Source organism: Aythya marila (assembly GCF_965140915.1).
Source record: "Aythya marila genome assembly, chromosome: 17".
NCBI lineage: Eukaryota > Metazoa > Chordata > Aves > Anseriformes > Anatidae > Aythya > Aythya marila.
This window is the reverse complement of record NC_139058.1, coordinates 2371807-2393871: the sequence shown is the minus strand read 5'-3', so window position 1 is coordinate 2393871 and position 22065 is coordinate 2371807. Positions and strand designations below refer to the sequence as shown.

General features: G+C 44.2%; 1 protein-coding gene across 1 annotated transcript; it reads right to left on the bottom strand.

Moving 5' to 3' along the window:
• Positions 1-113: 113 nt before the first annotated feature.
• Positions 114-21764, bottom strand: PPTC7 (protein phosphatase targeting COQ7). Its single transcript, XM_082774279.1, has 6 exons — positions 21371-21764; positions 10989-11168; positions 8202-8400; positions 5906-6029; positions 3780-3909; positions 114-2777 (listed from the first exon to the last, which is right to left on the bottom strand). The coding sequence occupies exons 1-6, from the start codon at positions 21570-21572 to the stop codon at positions 2719-2721; spliced, it is 894 nt and encodes a 297-aa protein (XP_082630405.1). The 5' UTR covers positions 21573-21764; the 3' UTR covers positions 114-2718.
• Positions 21765-22065: the final 301 nt, after the last annotated feature.

Here is a 22065-nt window from a genome sequence, read left to right as displayed (position 1 = left end):
CGTTCCCTCTTCCAAAAAATCTGTTGTGCGCAGACAGCTTAAGTTCATAGGAAGAAATTAGGTTTGATATGTTTAGAGTGCACATCTTAAGAACAAAAACAAAAACAAGCATGTGATAAAAATATCGATTCTTTATAATACAGTATTGCTTTATAAACAGATGGAAAAGCTATAAGCTTTACTGGTCTTTGGTGTGTCCAGTGAGGGATAAACTCATGATTTGTAAATTAAAATCCAAATTTGTTCTTTATTAAAAAAATCATGACGTGATATGAGGCAAATGGCTTTATAGATACTGCTTAGCTAAGAACTGCTTTAACACAGACAGCAAGGCGTAGACTCAAACCCACCAGGCGGCACAGTTTAGCTTCTGAGAAGGTGGCAGAATCTCCCCGATCGAGGGTTCCAGACCCTGGACCAGCAGAGGCAGAGTACAGCGCATGCAACATCTCACTCGGGGGTAAAGCACCTTTGCCATACTCATTTATCTGATCCACAAACATTTCTCAATTTGTACTTCTAGAAAGAGGGGGGAAAAAATAACGAAGGCTGGGCACGAGCGTACTGAGAGCAAGGGGTCAGAGTGCAAAACGGTCAGGTCTACGAGGGCATTGTTTTAAGGTGAGTTCAAGGGAAAGAATAATTGATCAAATCAGCTCTAATAAAGAAACACGAGAGTAAATACTGGAGAATACAATGTAAAGATACCCAGATTTGAGAGAGCAGCACCCCTCCCAAATGCTAGAAAGAAAGCCCTATACTGCAGCATGAATACATTCCTTCTAACGAGACAGCTAGATACAGCTTGTTCAGTTTTAAAAAAGAAGGACTGACAATTTGTGCAAAGTTATTCACCACTCACTGCTCCATGTATCGCGAAACTAAGTAATTTTTCTTCATTAATAGAATCCTCCCCGTACCCTCACCAAAATAGTATTTTGGTCAAGTTAGGGTAGTTAAGGCATTTTGACAAGTAATTACAAGGTGATTTAAAATAGAGAGCTAACATTACGCCAATTTAGGAATAGCAGATAAATTACTGAAGAGCTTCCAAATTAATCACTTATTCTTATTATAAATGAAATGCCTGTTACAAGCACGATGCATTGAAATATAGTAAAATGACATGTACATGGTACATGTTAAATGATCTTAAATAAAAGCTTGACATAGTTACGCAAATATACAGTACAAGTCCACAAAAATTCTTTAAACAAGTTGAGGTAACCTCAAACTTAAACAGTTTTAATACAATAAACCAGGTAGTAAAAATCTCCTTTTGAGAGCAGGTAAGATTACTTACTGACCAAGTTTAACTGCACTCACCTAAACATCAACATTACCCGACTTTTTATATATATAAAAACATGGCTTTAATTTATTTCTACATACTCTTCTACCAGCAAAAAAGTTAATGAAAAACTGACCAAAAATATATATATCTTTACAGCTATCAGCTATTTGTATGAACCTCGGAAAAGAAAGGAAAGCTTGCTGGAACAGGGGGAACAATTGTGAGCTACTGTATTCGAAAGGAAATGTCATATTGCAAAGTGGCTGTTAGATAACTGTAAACATCATTAAGGTTCATTCTGAAAACCCTAAACTTTAGTTACTGAAATGTAAGTTTTGCTGATTATTCATTAATTGTTTCCATTTATGTACTTACTGCTGCTGCCACAGCATAAGCAAAGAGGTGCGTGGTTGAGAGCCAGAAATACAAGGATCAGCTGGGCTTGAACTGGTCCAGCATGTGCTGTTCTACACAAGCAAGAGTGGCAATATTAACACAAATCATGTTTAGTTAACAACAAAGGTTATCCACCAAAAGTGAAGATGTTCAGAGTTGAGGCTGATCTGTTCTTTGTGCAGCCTCCCACTGTAGCATTTACGCCATGTCATCCTGTGCTAGTGAGATGGGTTAAAATGCTCGAAGGATCTCAACTTTGACCATCTTGGCTTCTTGAGACAAGAGTTATAATTTTTCTTTAAAAAAAATAAAGTTATCCACAGCCAAAAAAATCCAGATATCAGGCCCATTATGGACGAATGATCTGCAGAACTTTTAAGATCACAGTTAAGCACCTGAAATCACAACACATTTGCATCCATATAACTTGACCTAAGTATGTTTTTGAAATTTTGTACTAGAAAAGGCTCCTAGGCTGACACCATGTATGGCAAGAGCAAAAAGTTTACAGCAGTTATAAATCTCCTGAAAACCAGAACTTAGAAACACGAAACCTCAGCTATCACTGTAACAAGACTATGCTTATGAAACTGTGTTCTGTAACATACCCTTTAATGAACAGTGAATGTTTCTAGTAGATAGAATAATATGCCCTCCTGTAGAGGTTTTATCTATTGAATCTAATTTGAAAGATGATAAACCAATTCTACTCATCTGAAAGTAAGTCACATTTCAAATGCGGTAACGATACGGGATTGATCCTCCCCCTTTTATGGACAATTACTAAGCTCTGAAAGACATGCTTCAAGCCTTGAACTTCTTCATTTCTTGCTGGCAGACAAAGACCAGTGTACTACGAGAGTGGTTCTTAACAAGGATTTCAGTTGTGTCTCAAGACAGGCAACGAGCTCAAAAACTGGCTGCTGAGATCAGCTGCAAAGGACAAAAGCAATCCTGCCAGCAGGAAACCGTACGTGAAGCGAGGAGCTCGGGGATAATGAAAACATCAGAAGCTGGCACTCGGCAGATCAGTCTGTGTACTCGGCTACAATAGAAAGAAGGACGGTGATGTCATCTGGTTTTCCCCCTGCAATATGGAAAGAATAAAACTGTTGTCAAACCACACTGGGTTGTCCTCCTCTAGCCTGTCATGTTCCCCCATGGAAAGCTCTTTTTGAGCTGGTTAAATATGCAAAAAATGTATTGTGTAGACAAGGGAACTCTGCTTCACTGTTAGCCAGTAGAGCAGAAAGCCTTTTATTTATATTGTATGTGAGGAAAAAAAAATCTACAAAAAAGATGTCTGTTTTGTTACAGGCAAGCTGCAGTCAGGAAGCATCTCAGGAATTTACTGTAAAACCAAACACCTCCAGCATCTTCTCCAGCATGATCTCGGAGGTCTTTTTCAGCATTCATGATTTTACATCCCTCTAAAAGCTACTTAACCCTTTTGATAATCACTTCTCAAAACTCAGTAGCTACATCACTCCAATTCTACAGAAATAGCTCAGATGGGTATTTTGGTACCCAGAAGGTCAAACAAGTCCTCTGGACTCAGAAGATTCATTACTGGGCTTTGTAGCCACGTTATGTAGACACATTAATGAAGAGTCAGAAAGAACAACAAAATTCCAACAGTGGGCAGAATCTCGACTAAAAGGCATCAAAAGAATAGGAAACTTAAAAAAAAAACAAAACAAAACAAAAAAAAAACACTAACAACAAGAAAACCCACACACAAATCCTAAGAACAGGTCAAGTGCAGTTCTCCTGGGAGCCGGGAGAATTTGTATCAGGCTGGGTTCTCGGGCCAAGAGCCTATGTATTAGATTAAACCATAAAAAATAAAAATCAGTGCAGAGTTCTCTGCGTTCCAGCTACTTCCCCACAGGAGGCTTCTGATTAGCTGGGGCCTGGGATGACCTGCGTCAGGAGCTGGGGTCCTTGCCAAGCCAGGAGCGCTAGATTGGCGCTCTGCTGCCAACCACATTTCTTAATACTCTTCTCCTATCAGATTTGGAAACAGAACTTTGCTCAAGATTTCTTCAAGATAGCAAGAGTGGGAGGAGGGGGGAAAAAAATATCTTACCTCTCACATTCAATCCATTGTCACATGCGAACTGTGCAAATGGTGACATGTAAGTGGGATCATATGCCAGCTCGTGAGCTTGCTCAGCAATGCTTCTCGCAGTCTGCTGTATGCTCTCGTAGTTGGAGTTCTAAAATAACGAGAAACAAAGTTTATTTTTATAAATAAATCTATCGCTTGTTGCTTCACTGATGCACGTTGGTTTTGCAGATCCCTGACTGCCCTCTCTCACAGATTAGGGCTCTGGTTATCACCTTCTGTTCCCAAGGGAAGTCTAACCATGTCTTAGGCTTAATAAACTTGGGTTAGAACTGCAAATCTTCACAACTGAAGCCTAGACCAGAAGCTTTAAGGCTCATTTTTTTTTGATGATTTGTAGCATTTAGAATTCAGAAGACTAATACTTAAAATAGACTAAACGGTCTCACCTTAGGGAACCAGATTTGATAGCTAATACTAGTGGTTCACCCTGAAAGAGCTGTTTTTCCCTCACAAAGTAGGTTCAGCTGAATTAAGTACATTTTACACCTTAACTGGTAAGTCTGAAGTCTGAGTCTCCTGCCCAAATCAGCAGGAGCACGCCTGGGGGAGAAGGAACACTTTGAAAAACAGATGAGAAATAATTCAATGAGAGACTGACCTTTTTACAGATGGCATTTCACATATATATATATATTTTTTTTTTCCCAGTATCCCTGTTGCTTTTCTCCAGTATTTTTCTTACTCGAGCCAATATGACACGACATTGTCATCTCAGAAAGTCTTCCCTGCAGCCCGGGGACTTAGCAGGCTCTTACACGATTAACTTTTGGCTGAACTTCCTACCCGACAGGGAACCTCAGTGCCTTTCCCAAACACGCCAATAGGTGGAGCTCGATTTTTTTCCAGAAGAGAATTGAACCTCCAGCGTGTAGCAGGCTACCCGGCTGTCTGCGCAGGGCAGGGAAGGTGGGCGTACCGCAAGCAGAAATGTGCTGCAGCTACAGCCCAAATAACAGCCGCGCAGGTCAGAGACGAGCAAACCCGTCCCTGCAAACCACAGCACCGTGCTGACACATCCTCGGCACTGCTGCTACCTCCAGTAACCAGGTTAAAGCCTGCGACAGCTTGTGCTGCGGCACGATCCCACGCTCCGCTCCGCAGCGCAGCGACACGCTTCTCAATGTCAGCCCCGAGCATCGCACCGAGACAAAGCAGCAAGGGGCTGCAGGGAGGGGGAAACGCAAGAGTCTACCTCAAATGAAGGCAGAGGCCTCAGACATTTTGTCTGCAAAGCCCCATTCCCTGTCTGACACAGCCTCTCGGTTATGTACCTGCAGGATAAGAGCAGGCAAAGCATTTTTTAAAACCACACTGTAATTCTACAGAGACTTCTTTGCATTTCATAACATCAAAATAGTTTCCCTGGGGAGGTTATACATATTGATACGTCTTAAGTACACTTTCCTTTCTGTAAGTAAATAGCCTCGAGCTAAATGCTCTTATCCCAACTAAAACAGTTTAATGTGTTTTCACTATTTAAAACAAGTATTTGTGGTGACTAATCTGGAAAAGTCGCTGCGAATTTTTATCAGAACGTTCAAAATGTTCCACGCACACACACACACAGCCCACACTTCGGACAGCTCGGATTACTTTAGAATTGCTGTTTTGTAAGTCCTCAAAAAACCTCCAAATTAAGTTCATGCCTCACCCCACCCACTGAACGGCCCGAAAGAGAACGCTGTATTTTCACGTATGTAATCTACAACCTGCAAGCGCAGATAAAATGCAGCCTGTGAGCAGTTGGCCAAGGGCAGTGCCCGCTGCTGAACACCTCTCCCTATCCCCCCCGGTGGCTCCCTCGCATCGCACCCGTCAGTGACATGTTCCTGGCTGTTACTCTGGAAACTTCTGCCAACGTTGTTGCTTCTGCATTCAGCCTGAGTGCGGGTTCAAGAGACGGCACTTTGGGGCCAACATCCCTGCTCACACGTGGTGTTAGCTGGTGAGTCTCCAAAGGGCAGCACTTTGTGGTGGGTCTTTCACGTGTAACACAAAGCTGTGTGCTCAGAAAGAACTGGTGGGAACAGCGAGGGATGACGAGGGCAAAAGATGTGAGATTCAGACTGTACACGCACACTTACTTTCAGCTTTTTTAATTCCTGCAGAATCATGTAGTCAGGCATGTTGTCAAACAGTCCGTCTGTCGCAGTCAAAATAATGTCTCCGAGTTGGACATCAAAGGAAGTACTATCGGCAGCATCAGGGCTGTGAAAATGACAGGTAATGTCAACGAAATGGCCTCCAGCTTTCACTAAGGCACCAAGCAATGTCAGCCCAGCACATTAACAGCTTTTGTAACTCGCTATTGTTACGTGTTTTGCTGGAAAGGAAAGAAATAATCACCAACCATGGAGCTTTTGCACCAGGATAGCTTGTCAAGAAAGCTACAACAAAAGACCTGTGATTGCAAACAGGTAATGTTCCAGCTATTACACAAAGGATTTGCATTTACAATTCCCAGATGAACAATCCTGCAAACTAATCCGCTTCACAAGTGTGTCTCCATGGAAACCATTAAGTGGAATGGCAGCTGAGGGCTTCCTTCTCGCCCATCTTCAACATGTAGAGAGCTGTACTTGAAAGGACAATTCCTAACAGAACGGCCAAGCCACTTACGGATTCTGAATCACTTTCTATTGCAGTGGAACATGAAGCATGTCTGGAAATCACTACCAGGAGACCACAGCTGGTTGGTCTACTTACGTTTAATACATTACAGCAGAAAATATCCATGCTGGCCATGAATGCTGCTGCAGAATCCAATTCTCAGAAGCAATGTAGCTACAAAACCTTTATTTTCAAGGATTTTTCACAGATCTTTAAAAGGCAGAAATGACTGCATGCCACGCCATTTGGCTATGCCAGAAATCAGCTGAGGAAAGCAGCCCTTCTGCTGTGCACCTTCAACAAGGTTAGAGTTAAGATCGCCTGCCTATCCCCATATGTAGCCGAATTTAAGCATTTAACTGGGACAATGAATTAAAAAAATACTGGAGAAGCATTTAGACAACAAGCACAAGTACTAATTAATGTCAAGAACAGCGCAGGAACTAGCCAGAAAGCTATAATCATGATTCAGAACCGAAGTGTGGGAGCTCATTTATCTTGCACTTTCCTTAATGTGGGATGACTCAGATTACTTTGCTTTCCTGACTTCCACTGGACGTTATCATGTTATCAGCTATCCTTGTGCTATTTTTTGAACAAGACACTGAATCTCAGAACTATTAAGATTTTAATAGTTCTGGAACTCCAAACAACCACTTAATCTTTGCCTAATAAAGAGGCTAGATTATTTAAGGGTTCTCATTTCAGGGTTTTACGCTGGTTTCCTCCCTGCAGCCTTAGGATGACGTAACAAAGCCACAAGCAAGAATGATCAGGTGTTTCAACAGCTTTCAAGTAACATTTTCAAAAAGAGCTATTTTGGCATTAGAAGTTACAACCCTTAAGGCATAAGCCTCCAGATTTAAAAAAAAAAAAAAAATTAAAGGTTAAGTTGCTTTCTCTGTTTACTGTGGTCTCTCTTTTAAGATCCTTTTATCATCCTTCTGTATTTAGAAGAGGGGTATCACTTTAATGACCGTATAACCATTGATTTGAGAGCAGTATTTTAATACTTATTTGAAAGCTGTTTTTTTTTCTTCACTTTTATTTTATTTTACTGGTTAGACTTCACGCAGTCACAGGATTTTTATCAGCCTGACATTCTTCGGGGAAGACACAAGTACAAGTCTGTCTTTGAAACAACTCATTTCTGTGAACAGATTGTCCTTTCCTATTACTCTCATTTCCCAGCTTGGTGTTCCGCCAAACAAGAGTTTTGCTCGTTTTGGTCAAATACAATATGCTGCTGGAGACACAGCGGCTTGGAAACACGAGTTACAGTCACATGTCCCTCTGCTCTATTCTTCAAGCACTTGCTACCTCGCTGCCAAGATACCTAAATTAGTGTACTCCAAACCAGTCTCAAGAGAGCACAGACAGGGACTGGGAAGGAAAGCCGCTGATAAGACAAGGCACTCGTGCAGGACGGGCGGCACAATCACCGGCTGCAGCCTTCATTGTAGCAGCTCCATTGTGCAGTGTTGGTCTGTGGATCTGAACACCACAAACTGCAGGAACACTCTATATTGAATGAATGAGCACAAACCCAATGCATTTTGACTGCAACAGCTTACAAAAATTGAGTAAGTACACAGTAAGCGTTCACGGTACCTTAAAGACAGAAGGGCAGATATTAGAACCTTTTCTTGGGCACATTTAAATCCCACATGCTGTGCTGCATTATACGAGGAACTCTCAAGACAGTAAAGCCACAACCTTTTGAGAGCTGATCACATACACAGATTAAAAATTTAAGATCTCCTTTCTTACCTGTCACTTAAGACAACTCCTTCCGCTTCTGGTGGAGCTATTGACAGTTGGAACGGAGTGTTGAAGTAATGCTGCTGTTCATCAGAACGATGTACTACTTCTCCTCCTCTGACTACCAAAAATCCAGAATCTCCCAAGTTGGCTGTATGTAAACGATGACTTGTTCTGTCCAGAACTACTATACAAGCTGTACTGCTTCCTGCAAGCAAACAGAACATGGTAACTGGAGCGAGCCTTACACACGGCCCTTATTCTTTCACTGACTTCAGTCATAATCCAACTATTCAGATATTTATCAAAGCTTAGAGATCAGGATAAATGGAAATATTATGATTAATGCAAAAAAAAAATTATATACTGGCTTTGATTTTGGTAAACATGTCATGCTGACAAATACCTGTTTTGTTCCACTTCATTTACACTTCCCCATCCCAACATATGTCAGCACATTCTGCTATAAGACTGGATTTACAGAAGTCACTTATAATACTGAAATTCTGAAAGCATTAAGAGAATAGAATTCCAGTAGCAGCCACACAATGCTAGGTGTTCTCCACATATTTTTACTCCCCCGCTGTAAATAAAACACTCCAATTAAATACTTGGTTGCAAGCAGTTTCAGATAGCATTCCATTATTCTTGTCAGAACATGAGCACACTTTTCACTACAGCCTGGCTCTGCAGAGCTACCTTCTTTGTTTGAAAAAATAATAATCCTGTCAAGCGTTCAGGGCACTAACTCCACAAGTCTAAAGAAAACATGTTCTGGAGACAAATCCTGTTCCGGATTAAAGGAAGAACGGAAACGTGGCTACTAGTCAACCATACCCCGTGTTACCCCAGCCATGCCTGCAGCAACCACAGCATTCTCGATTCCTTCATGGGGAGGTTGCTGTCAACTTTGGTGGCAAACCACAGAAATTACAGCAGAGATACCCATACACTCACAGAAAAACAGTGCTTGCTTAATTTCTGCCAACAGGAGCACTACCACCAGAAGAGCATTAACTCCTGAAGAGCGTGAAATACAGCTACAGCATTTCTTCCTGACTTCAAACTGCCTCCATCAGAATTCCCCATGCCATCTGCTAACAGACAGTTTTCTGGTTCATCTTCTATCCTAATGCTCTTGCAGCAGAAGTTTCCAAGCACATCTGTGTCTCGGACAGACCACAGACTTCTGATGAGCTAAACGTATGATCAGGCTTGCCTACAAGACGAGTCCAGCTGGCCTGAGGCATCACCTGTTCTGGATGTTTCACCTCCAAGTCCAGGGAGTTCCCCACAAAACCCTGCACTTAATTTGTTCTCTGGTGAATATACACGACCTTCTCCACTCTTGGTGAATGGTAAGTCAAAGCAGTATTTAAGGGAAGATTCATATTTTATATATGACACCATCCAAGATTGCTCTGCGATGATAAGAATAGCTTTTAAATAAATGGCACAATTTCCTCCCACTTCAGTCTTGTTTTAAAAATAATTTGCTAGATTCAATTCTGTAGAACTAAACATCAAGCCAAAACACAACAGGAAGGAAAAGTTCATGCCTAATGAATCTTCCCTAATGAAGTCCTCTCCCTCCACTTTATTTCAAATAAATTCTAACTGCTCGTTGCTGTGGTAGCTCCAGAGGTGTTTTTTTTTTTCTACCTCTAAAAATACCGCTCTTGGTAGTGGTATTTTCTTCCAGGAGAAGCGCTGAGGATCATTAGTTTCACATTTTAACTGTATTAGCACAGTGTAACTAGGAGGCCACGTGTGGAATGCAGATCTTGTGACTCAGCATACGCCGCGTTTCAGCCCTCGAAAGGTCAAGCCACACGGGGCTGCCTCTGTCTGCAGGGAGTGCTGAGAGCTCTCACCAGTGGCCCACATTTGGGGTCGCTTCCAGCTGCATCTGCCTCGCACAGATGAGCACTATCAGACACGCAAAATCCTGATGGAATTAACCACCACTGCTGTTTTAGTGACACGTAAGGTCACTTCTGAGATTTGAACCTATTCTTTGGGCATATAATGCAAGAACATCTGTTCCTAAGCTCAGCAGAGGCGCTAAATATAGCTTACGCAGCGCTCTTCTGGCAGAGAAGTTTAAGGTCAGGTGAGAAGCATGCATATCACACAGGGTAACACTTTCTTGGTGCGTAAGAGGTCACCCGCCCTTTAGAAACGTGTTCCGTTTTCAAGGTTGTCAGCTGAGGCCACGCTTCACCTCCCTATCTGTTCACCATTCCCAGGCAGCTGGAAGCACTGCCTAAAATCAAGTTTGACACTGGACATGCTAAGCACCTACTTTTGTTTGCTTTCAGAAGAAAAATATGTAAAGATTCCCCTGCAAGGAATTATAAAAAAAATCCAGGGTATCAGTGATCATACGACATAAATTATTTAAGTCAAGCTGTTAGGCTTAAAGTTCGTTGGACATAAAAGGCAACGGGAGCAGTAGGGCAAGGAGCAAGTAGAACTGCATCCAGCTATCACCAGAAAACATTTTTACTTGCACAGCTTAAACAAAAAGCCACAAACAACCCTTACGAGGTTTCAATGGAGAAGAGCTATTTATACAAGGAGTGCGTGCCATAGCAGGCTCTACTGCCAAACTCATTTTTCAAACTCTGCAAGCATTGGTGAATTGCCACCCTTCACACACACAGACTTGAATATTCTATATTTCATATACAGATATTTATATACAGATATATTTGTATATATTTTTTGTATATAATTAAGTACACATCGAGGCAGCACACAACACATGCAATTCACGTGTTTCTGCTCTCTTACCAAGCAAAGGTACTTTGTTCTGCAGCAGCTCACAGTAACCTGCAGTGAGAATCCCGACAGGATTACTTGGTACAAACCGTCCTTCTTTCACTAAACGTTCACATGTTCGCATTAGAGTCCCTGAGAATTGAGAAGGGTCAACCCCGTAGTCTCTCCAGCCACCAACACCATCTGCTACCCCTAGAAAAGCAAAACAAAAACCAGAAAACAAGAGTTACATGAACAGAAATGGTTTGCAAAACGAGGTTTTTAACTTATGGCATTCAATATCTGTAAGGCAGAACACAGCACCTGCTTGAAAGAAAAAAAAAATTGATTAAGGGAAATAAATTAAGCATTTTTAAAATGATTTCTGATATCAGCTGCTAGACAAAGCTCTGTACACCATCAGAATTGCTAAAAAGAAGGTACAAGTCAAATGATGTGAACTTCACAAGGAGACAGCTGACTTCACTAGAGGGAAAACTGATGTGGAATTTTGGAAGGAATTCAATCATATTAACCTTTGGTTAGCCCATTAAAAGGGAAGAAAAGAGCGATGATTAGTTTTAAATATGAAGGTCATTAAGATTTTTTAATAGGATTGAAATGATAAAGATCTTCCCCACTAGTCAACACCCTGAAGTTTCTCCTCGAGCTACCTGCTCACAGGAAGGATGACGTTTTTCTACTTAGTACTATCCATTTCTGCAGAAACTAAATCTCCATTAAATAAAATAAATAAGAAACAACAGACAAACCAACACAATGCTAGGACCTACGTCTGCAAGGACAATTTGTTGCTTAAAACTTTAGCCAAGGAAAAGAAGGAAAACTGATCGTGGCCCCATCAATTTCCATTGTCATTCAAAACAGCACAGACATGAGAAAGCTCGACCAATTCTGCCAAAGGTTGGGAACATTCTGAGCAACCAGAGATGCACACGGCATGGCCAGGGAGAGACAAACAGTTGGGTCAATCACTGTTCATAGTGGTTTGATGTGGAAATCAGTGGAAATAAGAGCAAGAAAAGTGCTTTTGCTGTCTCATACGCAGAGGAAAATCAGTTTGGGCATCTGCCAGACAAATATTACAACAGATAAAACTCCTGAACCGGGTCTGGAGCAACACAGCAGATGCTGCACATCAGACCCTCAGCATTCTGAGCTCTGTCCAGGCACACACCGTCTCGCTAGAACAGCAGCAGTGCCCCCAATGCAGCTTCCTCAAACACAGTTTAGCTGTTTTTAGCCAACTACAAAGTTTCCAGAGAAACTTTGACCCCTGGTGCCTCCGGGAGAATGTGTGTGAGGTGGCACTAGGACCTGTCAGGCTGCAATCGGAGATCTTTCCATGGCATAGGAAAAAATAAAGGGCTGTGTAGCAGGAGTGAAGAGACATTGATCCCCAAAAAACAGAGGGAAATTGATTTCTAAAAATGAGGGAGAAAAAATTGCACCTAAATTCCCAAGTGAGAAATGCTATAATACATGACGCATGCACAAAATTAGGAAAATTATCACTGACCTTTAAGAAACGAAAAGAGCTTTTAAATTTATTTTGAAGCGGGTAACAAAAAATGAAGGTAAGTGGCCATCAGAAAAAAGAAATGGTTTAATTATCCAGTTCCAACACTTGTGGCAAGCGTCATGGGCTCGCTCGCACGGGGCTTTGTCTTCATTTTTATCTACTGTGACCAGTCACTGACAGTAAATGATATTCTGCTGCCCACGTGGCTTCCAGGTATTTTGAATTTTTTCAATCAGCTTTAATGCTAAAGTTAAAATGCTGCTGGAAGTGTGAAGTACTATTTATGAGAGCAAAATATTTCTAATCAGAATTCCTTCCCAAATCTTTTTGATCTTCAGCACCTAAGGGGCTGGCCTCTTCCAGCCCAGGTTTCTGCAGGAAAGTAAAGCTAAAATGGTGTGTTCACGATAAAGGTGCAATGAGCCAGTCTCAGAGCTCAGATTGTGCTGATTTTCAGGCATCGGAAAGAAAACCACTATTAGCAGAGGCACAAAAAATGTGACTGAAGTGGTAAAACTCAGTTTGCCTCATCTGCAAAAGCCCTTCACGTTGGTCACCATCTGAAACTGAGACGGGAGGGTTAGAGCCGCCCTTGGCACCAACTCTAATCTGACAGGAGGCTACATCCAGATTCTCAACAGCCTATCAACATTAATCAGATTTCTCCCAAAAATAGTGCACAACCTTTCGGACACCTGCTTTGTCCGGTCGCTTTCTTAGAAGAACAGAGCAGGGAGGCAGGTCCCTGAGCTCCCCTCTTTGGGGCAGTCCCTGGAACGAAGCTCCTGCTAAAGCTTCCTGGCTTCCCCGCGATGCCTGTGCAAACCAACCTGCCTTCCCTGGTCCCGCAGCTCCAGGTTAATGCTGGATTAAACCTTTGCTTTCTGCCGCCGCTCAAACAAGCCTGGAGTAAGAGATCAACAAGAAAAGTGTTCCCACTCTGACCTACAACTTGAAATAGCAACCGAGCATCAGTTTGGGTGACTGCTCACCTTACATTAAGCTACCACAGCAGCAGCTTTTTTTCCTTTGAAATGAGCACAATCCTGCTGGAACTTTGCTGGCTGATTACAGCAAGAATCACTTCAGGGACAGGCTTAATGGGGTTAACCAAAAGGGCAGTGTTTGACAGACACTGTGCAGACAGTGCTTTTGGTTCCTCAGGTTGATACAGAACAAGCTCATGAGATGTTAGGGAGTTCCCTCAAAAGCTCAGTAAGTCAACTTGGCTTCAGTCTTCTCAGGAAATACTTAAACAGAAACCAGAGCATTAGTACTCAGTGTGGGAAAGCAAGTCACCAGAGAAAGCACCTGGTCAGGTTAATTATCAAAACCTACCTCAATTTTAAAGTGAAAATAAGAGCATGCCACGTAATTTTCTTTGCTCACTTCAGGCAGGAAACCTGAACCATACTCATGGCAGCACACTTCACACTGTCCTGAGCCCCACAGCAGCTCTGCCTGCCTTCTGGAAGCTGCAAACAGCCAGCAGAGCATCCTAAAGCTGCTTTCCCAAAAGCCCTCCTCTAGACAGTCCACCTGGAGGTCCTGGCTTCGCTTCGCACCACTCCTAGGGGAGCAGTGTCTGAGTAAGAAGCAAAGAGACAGTCATGGCCATGAGCTCCTTCCCATCTCGGCACGGGAGCAGGGCAGGCCTGCACTCGAGCTCTCACCACCTCCTCAGCTCCTCACCGCCACCATCAACTGCTTGTCCTCACCCAATTTGGCCAACGAGGAGTTCCTGCAGTTTGTTTTTTTACTGCACTTTGTAAAGACAGATCAGTTCATTTCATTTAAGCTGTGACCTTGTTGGCTCCTGGAGCACAGTGCACAAACGCCGCCCGAGCAGTCAACCGCTTCCTCCTGCTCAGGCATCCAGCCAGGGATCGCCGCTGCCATCAGGACCTACCTTCAGCACGGTTTCTAAATAAAAACATTATCTTTAAATTCTCAATATGAACTGGCTGATTTTATGGGGAAGGAGGATGTGACTTTTAAATACACTGCTACTGAAAAACACAGCTGAAAATACAGTTTGAAAAAACCTTTGTGAGATTGGATACACAGCAAACACGGAGCAGAAGTACATGAGATGGTTCAAGCTCCAGAAGCAGCAAGAACTGAAAGTGTGACTCACAAAACGGACCAGTTCCTACATCCTAGCTTGTTCTTTCTCTATCACTCAAGGGAAATTCATGGGTACTGACACCAGCAGCATCACCAGCAAGGAATGATGCCAAGCTGTACTCATTTAGAGTAGCTTTGTTTTAATAGAAGGAAAAACAAAAAAGGAAAAATTCTAAATAGCCATTATTCTAACAAATAAAAGAAGTTACTCAGGTTTTGATTTTCTTACCTTTCACCACCAAAAAATAAAGTATTGCCCTCCAGTATCAATATTTTACTTGCCCATCTTATGAAATATCACTCACTGGGTATTTAAAACAAACGGTGTGACTGACAAAAGAATTAGTGAAATTGAACTGTGTAAAATCCTTGATTTTACTAAGCTATTCAGTAAATCAGAAAGTTTTATACAGAATATCTATTTGGATATTCCCTGCTTCAGCCTCTGCAGAAAGTAAGTGCACAAACGTCCACAGGATATAGTGAAATGCCCGTGGCTAGACGAACAACCACTGTAAATAAAGCCATTGAAAATTTCACAATAAATTACTTCCAATGAGCTTCTCCAGTTAACTAGATCACAGAGACCTCCCAGAGTCAGTGAGAGTTAACTCTACAACTCCATCGCCTTCTGCTGGAAAATACACAACCACTGCTGCCAGATTAAACACAGGCTGCACGTGTCAGCCCCAAAACCAGCTCCTGAGCCTCCTAAGGAGTTGTACGTGGGGACAGGGAAAGTTGTAAGGAAGCTTCACGACAAGGCACGCTGACTGATGCAGCAGCACCGAAACCGAGCACGTGAAGATACTGGCATCGAAATTTGATAAAAAAAAGGCTTTTGAAATGCTAAAAGCACCCGGGATAAAATGCCAGTTGAAATGCAAATGGAATGTTTTGACTGCCAGCCCCGTGTAGGGTTAGCTGCAGAAGCCCAGGAGCAGCCAGCAAGTGCTGAGACTGGCAATACGGGCTCTTCACTGCACGCTGACTTATGTTTCATTTTATGTCAGATCCAGATGTTCTGTCTCATTCAGAGCAAATAAAAACGCCGCAAGCTTGGAGTTCAGAACAAAACCATGACATTAATCAAACTGTTTCACAGAAAGAGCTTTCCGAGTGGAAGTTGTGGCTGGCTGGCAAATGAAGCTGCCCATGGCCAGAAGCCAAAAGTATCACCCTGTCCCAAAAATCTCTCAGAAAACTTCAAAATATTGCCTCGCAGCTAAGAAGAATGCGCACACAGAAGCACCAGGCAGGTGCCATGTGTGCCATCAGGAGCTGCCTTTGCACGAACACACAATTAACTTTGTAAGATGTAACACTCATCCTGCCGAACTTTAAGTTTCTTGAGAGCCTTACCTGAATTAGCGATGAATCACAGATAAAAGAACATCAAAACGGTCTATTTCTGCAACTGGAATTATCTCGCATCAGATATAGAAGACCGACAAAAATGGTAACAAAGCCCAATCTGCTGCACTGCACAAGTTTGAAATCCAGCATCTAATATTTGTCAACAGATCAGAATGGAGATAACCCGATAAGATTTCTTGTTTTATCAGTGACAAGATAAGTCCCACAGCTCTCCATCCAAAGGCCGTCACATGCCCAGCCCCAGCACTACCCTCCCCAGCAGCGCCGCTGGCAGCGTGTACGGGATCACCCGCACGGGATCACCGTGTTACAGCCAAGTGGTGGCTCTTCCTCCAACTCCCCCCTTTAGATTTGACAAAGAAATCACCTGGTGGAATACAAATCCCCAAAGGCAGGTTGCGTGCGGCTGGTAGCTAGTTACAAAAGGAGAAGGTGCTTATTCATGCTGTGTATTTTAGAATTCATACCAGTCCTTAACCGCCCTTGCATTAACTACAAAGGTACGGGGAGAATAAATGGCCAGGCAATTAGGAGGAACACAAAGCAAGAGGCAACGTGAGAAGCGTTGAAGCACAGACTGAAGGAGAAACTGAAAGCATTGCATCGTGCACCTACTTCCAAGAAAAAGCAGCAGTTCCTCATCATTTTTTTTTTCCTGCTGCAATACACAGCTGTTCAGGAAACAGGTTTGTACCAGCTCTCTCTCCCACCTGTTGTGTTCGAGTCAGAGAAATCTGCTCAGTGGATTTTGACAGTTAAAAACTCTTTTTTTTTTTTGTTTTTATCTCAGAGCTCTGTATAAACTTCCCTCCACAGCCAGAACTGCTCGACCTCTCGAGGTGTTGAGCAACCCCAAAGCACTGCTTTGGAGCTGAGCTGCTCCCAGCAGTTTGCATTTAAGTGCTGGGAAGAGACAGGTAGCGTAGCACAGACATCGGCCAGGCTCCAAAGTGCTCACAGCCCCAGTAATTTCAGGCTCACAGTATCAGTGGTGCAGATGAACCAAAATAAAGTCGTGGATTTCTGCAACATTCGCTGCAATTAATGCCTCACCTGCTGTGCTGTGTTCTCCTTTGCTTATTTCCTTCTGTGATCTCTCACAGAACCCGCTTTTCTTTCAAGCAGCAACCTCTAAGATCTGCTTATGAATGGAAAAGTGACCACTATCAACAAGCATCAGGAGCCCTTACACCTAAATTAAGTGTTCAGCTGTAATTTGCGATGAGAATACGCCGTGTCCCAGGCCCATCCAGAAACAGGGGTACATGATCTGTTGGAACAATCAGATTTTAGTTTCATTCTCAGAGAGCGAGCTGCTACATTTCTAAGAGGTTATGTTAAATGCTACTCCAGAACAGCCCTGCTGACATTTGGGTTAGCTGCCCTGACAAGCGAATCAGTGAGGCTGTTAGTGGGGATGTTTCTCAATAACCTCTAGTTTCTCTACAAATGACAATATTTTTCCTCTTGTTAAAAAAATGGTTTGGACTATTATGACACATACAGCTTTTTTTTTTTTTTTTTTCCAAATCACTGATTATTCCCTCTAAAATGCCTTGAGTTCTCCCAAGAGAGGAGGTAAGACAGCACTCTGAAACAACCCGGCCACTTGCCTCCTTTAGCATACAAAGTTCAAGCAGCAATCTCTTTAACAGGTATGACACCAAATAAACCACTTAACGTAGTCTTATGTGACCTTCGAGCACCAGAGGAAGAATCCCTTCCTCCTCTGTAGTTGCTGGGACAACACTGACATTTCATCTACAAATCCTTTTACATTTTTCAGTTTACTTTTCTCAGCAGGACTAAAAGTATTCTGGGGGCTTCACCACCCTAGAGGTTTACATACCTCCCAGGCAGGCAGATGACAAACTCAATTTTCAAATACGATGCCATTCCTTTCAGTTTAGAGTTGCTGCCCTCCATTTCCCCCTTCTCCTCCCCAAAAAACTCAAGATTTGCAGCAGATAGAACAGCTGCCAAATTTTAACTCGCGGTGGACAAACAGCACCCCGCTGCCAAAGAGTTTTTTCCTACTACTGCGGGACAGAAATAGTTTGGAAGAGTCGTCAAGTCACACAGGCTACACCCAAACTCCTGCCCAGCAGACACTGCAGAAGTGATGCTGTCACGAGATGCGCGCTGGTTGCTGTAACGTTTCTCTAATGAGTCACACACTTTGGAAAATCCATTAAAAAATAGTATAGAGATCGGGAGCCCGATAAGGCAGGAATAAGCAAGAAAAGACAGATCCCAACAACAGGAAAAGATCGCCAGCGTGAAAGAGCTCAGCATTTAACTGTCCAAGCTTGTTTTGTTAAATAAGTGAAATGGTTTCTAAAGTTCATTTTCAAGTCATGTGTTACTCCCTCTGCACCAAGAACTACTCATACCCTAACTAGAAAGAAACGAAGGTGTCAGTTTCTGAAGAGTTTTGTTTTTCAGCTTTGAAAAACACTGACACCCTTGGAAGTCACAGAGGCATGGTTTCAGATGTGAACAGGCACAGAAACGTCTACCAGGTCAGGAAGATATTTCAGTATTTTGATCTTGTCATTCTGTAGCTTTCTGAGGGTCTGGACAACAAAGACACCAGCAGTGAACACACAGAAAGGTGCAAGCAGCAGCAGGAAGCAAACACAGGCCTGAATCACAGAGCTCCAGAGATTAACAGTAACAGTAAAGCTATTTCCTTTTCTTGGAGTGATCCCAAAGGAAACACCAGGGATTTGAGTTCCTTATTCTTCCCCAACCTCAGGATGGGAAGAAACATGCAAATTGAACAGGTAGGTACCGGCCAGAAGTCAAAGAGACAAAGACCCAAGGCTTCAAGCACATCCTTAACAAGCCTTATCAAGCCTTGAACAGCTACAGGAGGGTTGGAAATAACACACACCTTCGTCTTTTCTTTTTCTTACAGTGAAAGGCTAAGGACAGACTAGAAGACACTTGCATTTTCACCCTTCAGACCATACAGCATACAGAAAACAAAAGAAGCGCTTGGCATTGTTGTATCTGCTATAAACAGGCTGCCTCTGGAGCCCCAGTCAACTTTTGTTTGACCTAAGAAAATGAATGCCCAAGCAAGCGCTCATGCCAAGTGGCTGGGAGTAGCTCTTTCACTGGAACACCACACCCATAGCCCATCCCACACAGGCATGCTTTCCATATATTGATTCTGGAAAAGACGGGCACGGAAGGGTTTTAAATCCATTATCTGGTACAGCGTGGTCACTGATGACCACCGATGCAGGCTAACCCCAAGCGGTACACCTGACGTTTACTTTTCTCTGCAAGTATTATTGCACCCAGCACTCACTTTCACTCAAGCCACTTGACCTCTTCATTAAACTAATGCTGAAAAAAACGAAGCTGGTAAAGCTTCAGGGAGGTTCAGCCCAGGTAGTTCTGCCAAGGGGCAAAGTTAGGCAAGTATAAAGTTGGTACAGGATTTATGAGGCTCACACACGCACACACAAAACTTAAGGAACCTCAGATTTGCAATGAGAGCAAGGGGATTTGAGGGCAGGAAAATACTGGTGCTGAAATTCCCTCCCTTGGTTGAAGATTTGGTGAGAAAAGGAGAGCAAAGAGATGACAGTAATGGCAGAAACAAGGGGAAAACTGCTATGTTCAGGAGCTTAAGAACTACTGATGAAGAAAAAGCATCAAGTTAGATTGCATCAGAAACCATCCTGAGCGTTAATGCTTGCAGAATACAGTGGTTTTGGTTTAGTGGCACACATTAATAGTAGAAAAGCAATAAGGAACGTGAAAATAGCTTCACAGGGGGACGGCAGCTTTTCTATTTAAAGTTGTCTTCTTGATACCAGACATCCTAGTACAAAGCTGTCCTTGCTGCTTGAGCCTTAGCGGAGTTACAGCTGTTTGTTACCAAGTTGCCATGAAAATTAATGCAAAGACAAACTCAGCAATGCAACTCTGCTGATTCCAGTGGGAAGCCACGACAAGCTGTAGGTCTGCATATGGTAACTGCCAAATATGGCCAAAAACCCTAAATACCATGCGATGGATCTAAATCTACTCTCTTCCCCGTGCAAAGAGTCCATCTATGCGTGAAGCATGCTCTGCATTTCTCTTAAGGGCAGATACCAATTGCTGAGCTATTTATCAGCGCTGGCCTAGTAAGAGCTCCAAGGCAGCCAGCCTCGGTCACATGCTGGAGCACGGCTGCCCAACAGCTGATTTTAATGGAAAAAGTTCCTTTGGGACTGGCACAAGAAAAGATGCAGGATGTCTACATGCATCGGGGGGTTTCCCACACCTCCTGGGAGCTGCAGCATCACGGTTAGAGTATCAGCTCCCTTCAGAATAACCGGCAATACTGTTACCTAGCAGCCAGCTACAGCTTCCTGGCAAAAAAAACGTTTCAGCTACATTAAATGGCAAGCAGGTTACAGTGACAGCACTGGGTTCTAGACTCACCAAGGGCTGTCACGTCAGGAGGCACTGCAAGGCAGCCCCACCATTTTTTAAATTTAAAGTGACAGGAAAAAAAAAAAGTTTTTTTTTATTTTAATGTCAAAATTGTGGTAAATGTACTTGAGTCACTGAAAAGCTAACTTTTCCAGAGTGTCTGCCAAATTCAACCTTGACTACACAGGAGAAAGGTCAAGCACTGTCAAAGGCAACGCCGCTCATAAACCACAGATTCCGTTGATTATCTACTATTATCCACCACTTGTAAAAATTTGAACTGGTTGGGATTCATTTTACAGATGAGCCCAAACCAGAGCAAGGAACCAGGCCACAACAAACACCGAAACTGAAGTTTGACATTTGAAACCAGTCTCAATGTCACTTTGCCTTTCACTTGACAAGGACACAGCACGCGCTGGAATAAGGAAGCTCATGATTCAGTGGTCTTTTACATGGAAATGCGAACGCCACATGGAGCTTGCCGAGCTTTTAGGGAGACAAAGAGAACGAAAGGCACTGGAAGGAGTTTCTCTGGCCTTGGGAGCCAGCAGGCCTGGCAGGCAGCTACAGGTGAAAGGCAGGGCCTAGGCTCCCGGCCTCCGCACCACCTTGTGCCAACGGCGTGCTGAGAAAGGGGATCATATAGTGTGAGAAAGCAAGGATGGGAAGCAAGGAGCGTGACCAGAAGCCTCACGCCTTCCTATGTTACAGAATTCATCAGAAAGCAACCATTTAGGATCACCTTTTTGGCAGGAACCCTGCAGACACCAAAGCACCTGATCCAAGCAGAAGAGACCTGGCTCATAAAGCGTGAGAGTCATAAAACACAGAGAGGGCAAGCGAGGCCGGGCTGCGTCCCTTTGTCCGCGGCCCGGCTGCGCCACAGCCACCAAGCCGGGCCCGGTACCCCCCCACCCCGGGTACTCACCCAACACATCAGCCGAGCGGTGCCTGGCCACGAAGCAGGCGTCATCCCCGTAGCACATGCCTTTCTTCAGGATGCCCTTGCGGAAATCTTTGCCGAAGCCGCAGCTGGCCGTCACCAGGCTGTAATCGCGGGAGTCGGTTTGCGAGAGGCCGCCCAGCACCGCCCGGGCCACCAGCCTGCCGTAGGACAGCACCGAGAACATGGCGCGGGGCGCCCAGCAGCCCAGGGCCACCACGGCGGGGAGCCAGCGGCGGAGCCTCCTCCTGCCCTGCGAGCGGCCGCCGCAGCGAGCCAGCCTTCCTTCTTTTCCCCCGGCTGGGCTCGGCCCGGCTCCGCTTCTCCTCACGCCGGCTTCTCCTCGCCTCACGCCGGGCCCGGCCCCTCACAACCGCCCCCCCCCCCCCCTCACTTCCCGGGGCCGGCCCCCCCCCCGCCCTCAGCGCTCCCCCCTGACGAGCCCGGGCGGCTCCCTCCCGCCTTCCTCTCGTCGCCGTCGAACCCCCCGCGGGGGGGGGGGGGGGGGACACACACGACGGGGACTCCGGCTCCGCCTCCGTCCCGGTCAGAGCCGCCGGTGCCCGCAGCGCCGCCCCCGCGCCCCGCCGCCCGCCGCCGCCGCCATCTTCCCTCCCGCGCGTGCTCGGGGCCGGGCGGCCTGAGGAGGGAAGGTCAACCCCGCCCCGCCGCACTGCGCA

What these genes read in the sequence shown, in the direction of transcription:
- PPTC7 (XM_082774279.1), bottom strand. Translation starts at nt 21,572, where the DNA reads ATGTTCTCGGTGCTGTCCTACGGCAGGCTGGTGGCCCGGGCGGTGCTG. An exon ending in GAACAAAGTACCTTTGCTTG is followed by an intron (nt 8,401 to 10,988) that starts GTAAGAGAGCAG and finishes GTTTGCTTGCAG; the next exon opens with GAAGCAGTACAGCTTGTATA. An exon ending in AGGAATTAAAAAAGCTGAAA is followed by an intron (nt 3,910 to 5,905) that starts GTAAGTGTGCGT and finishes TCGTTATTTTAG; the next exon opens with AACTCCAACTACGAGAGCAT.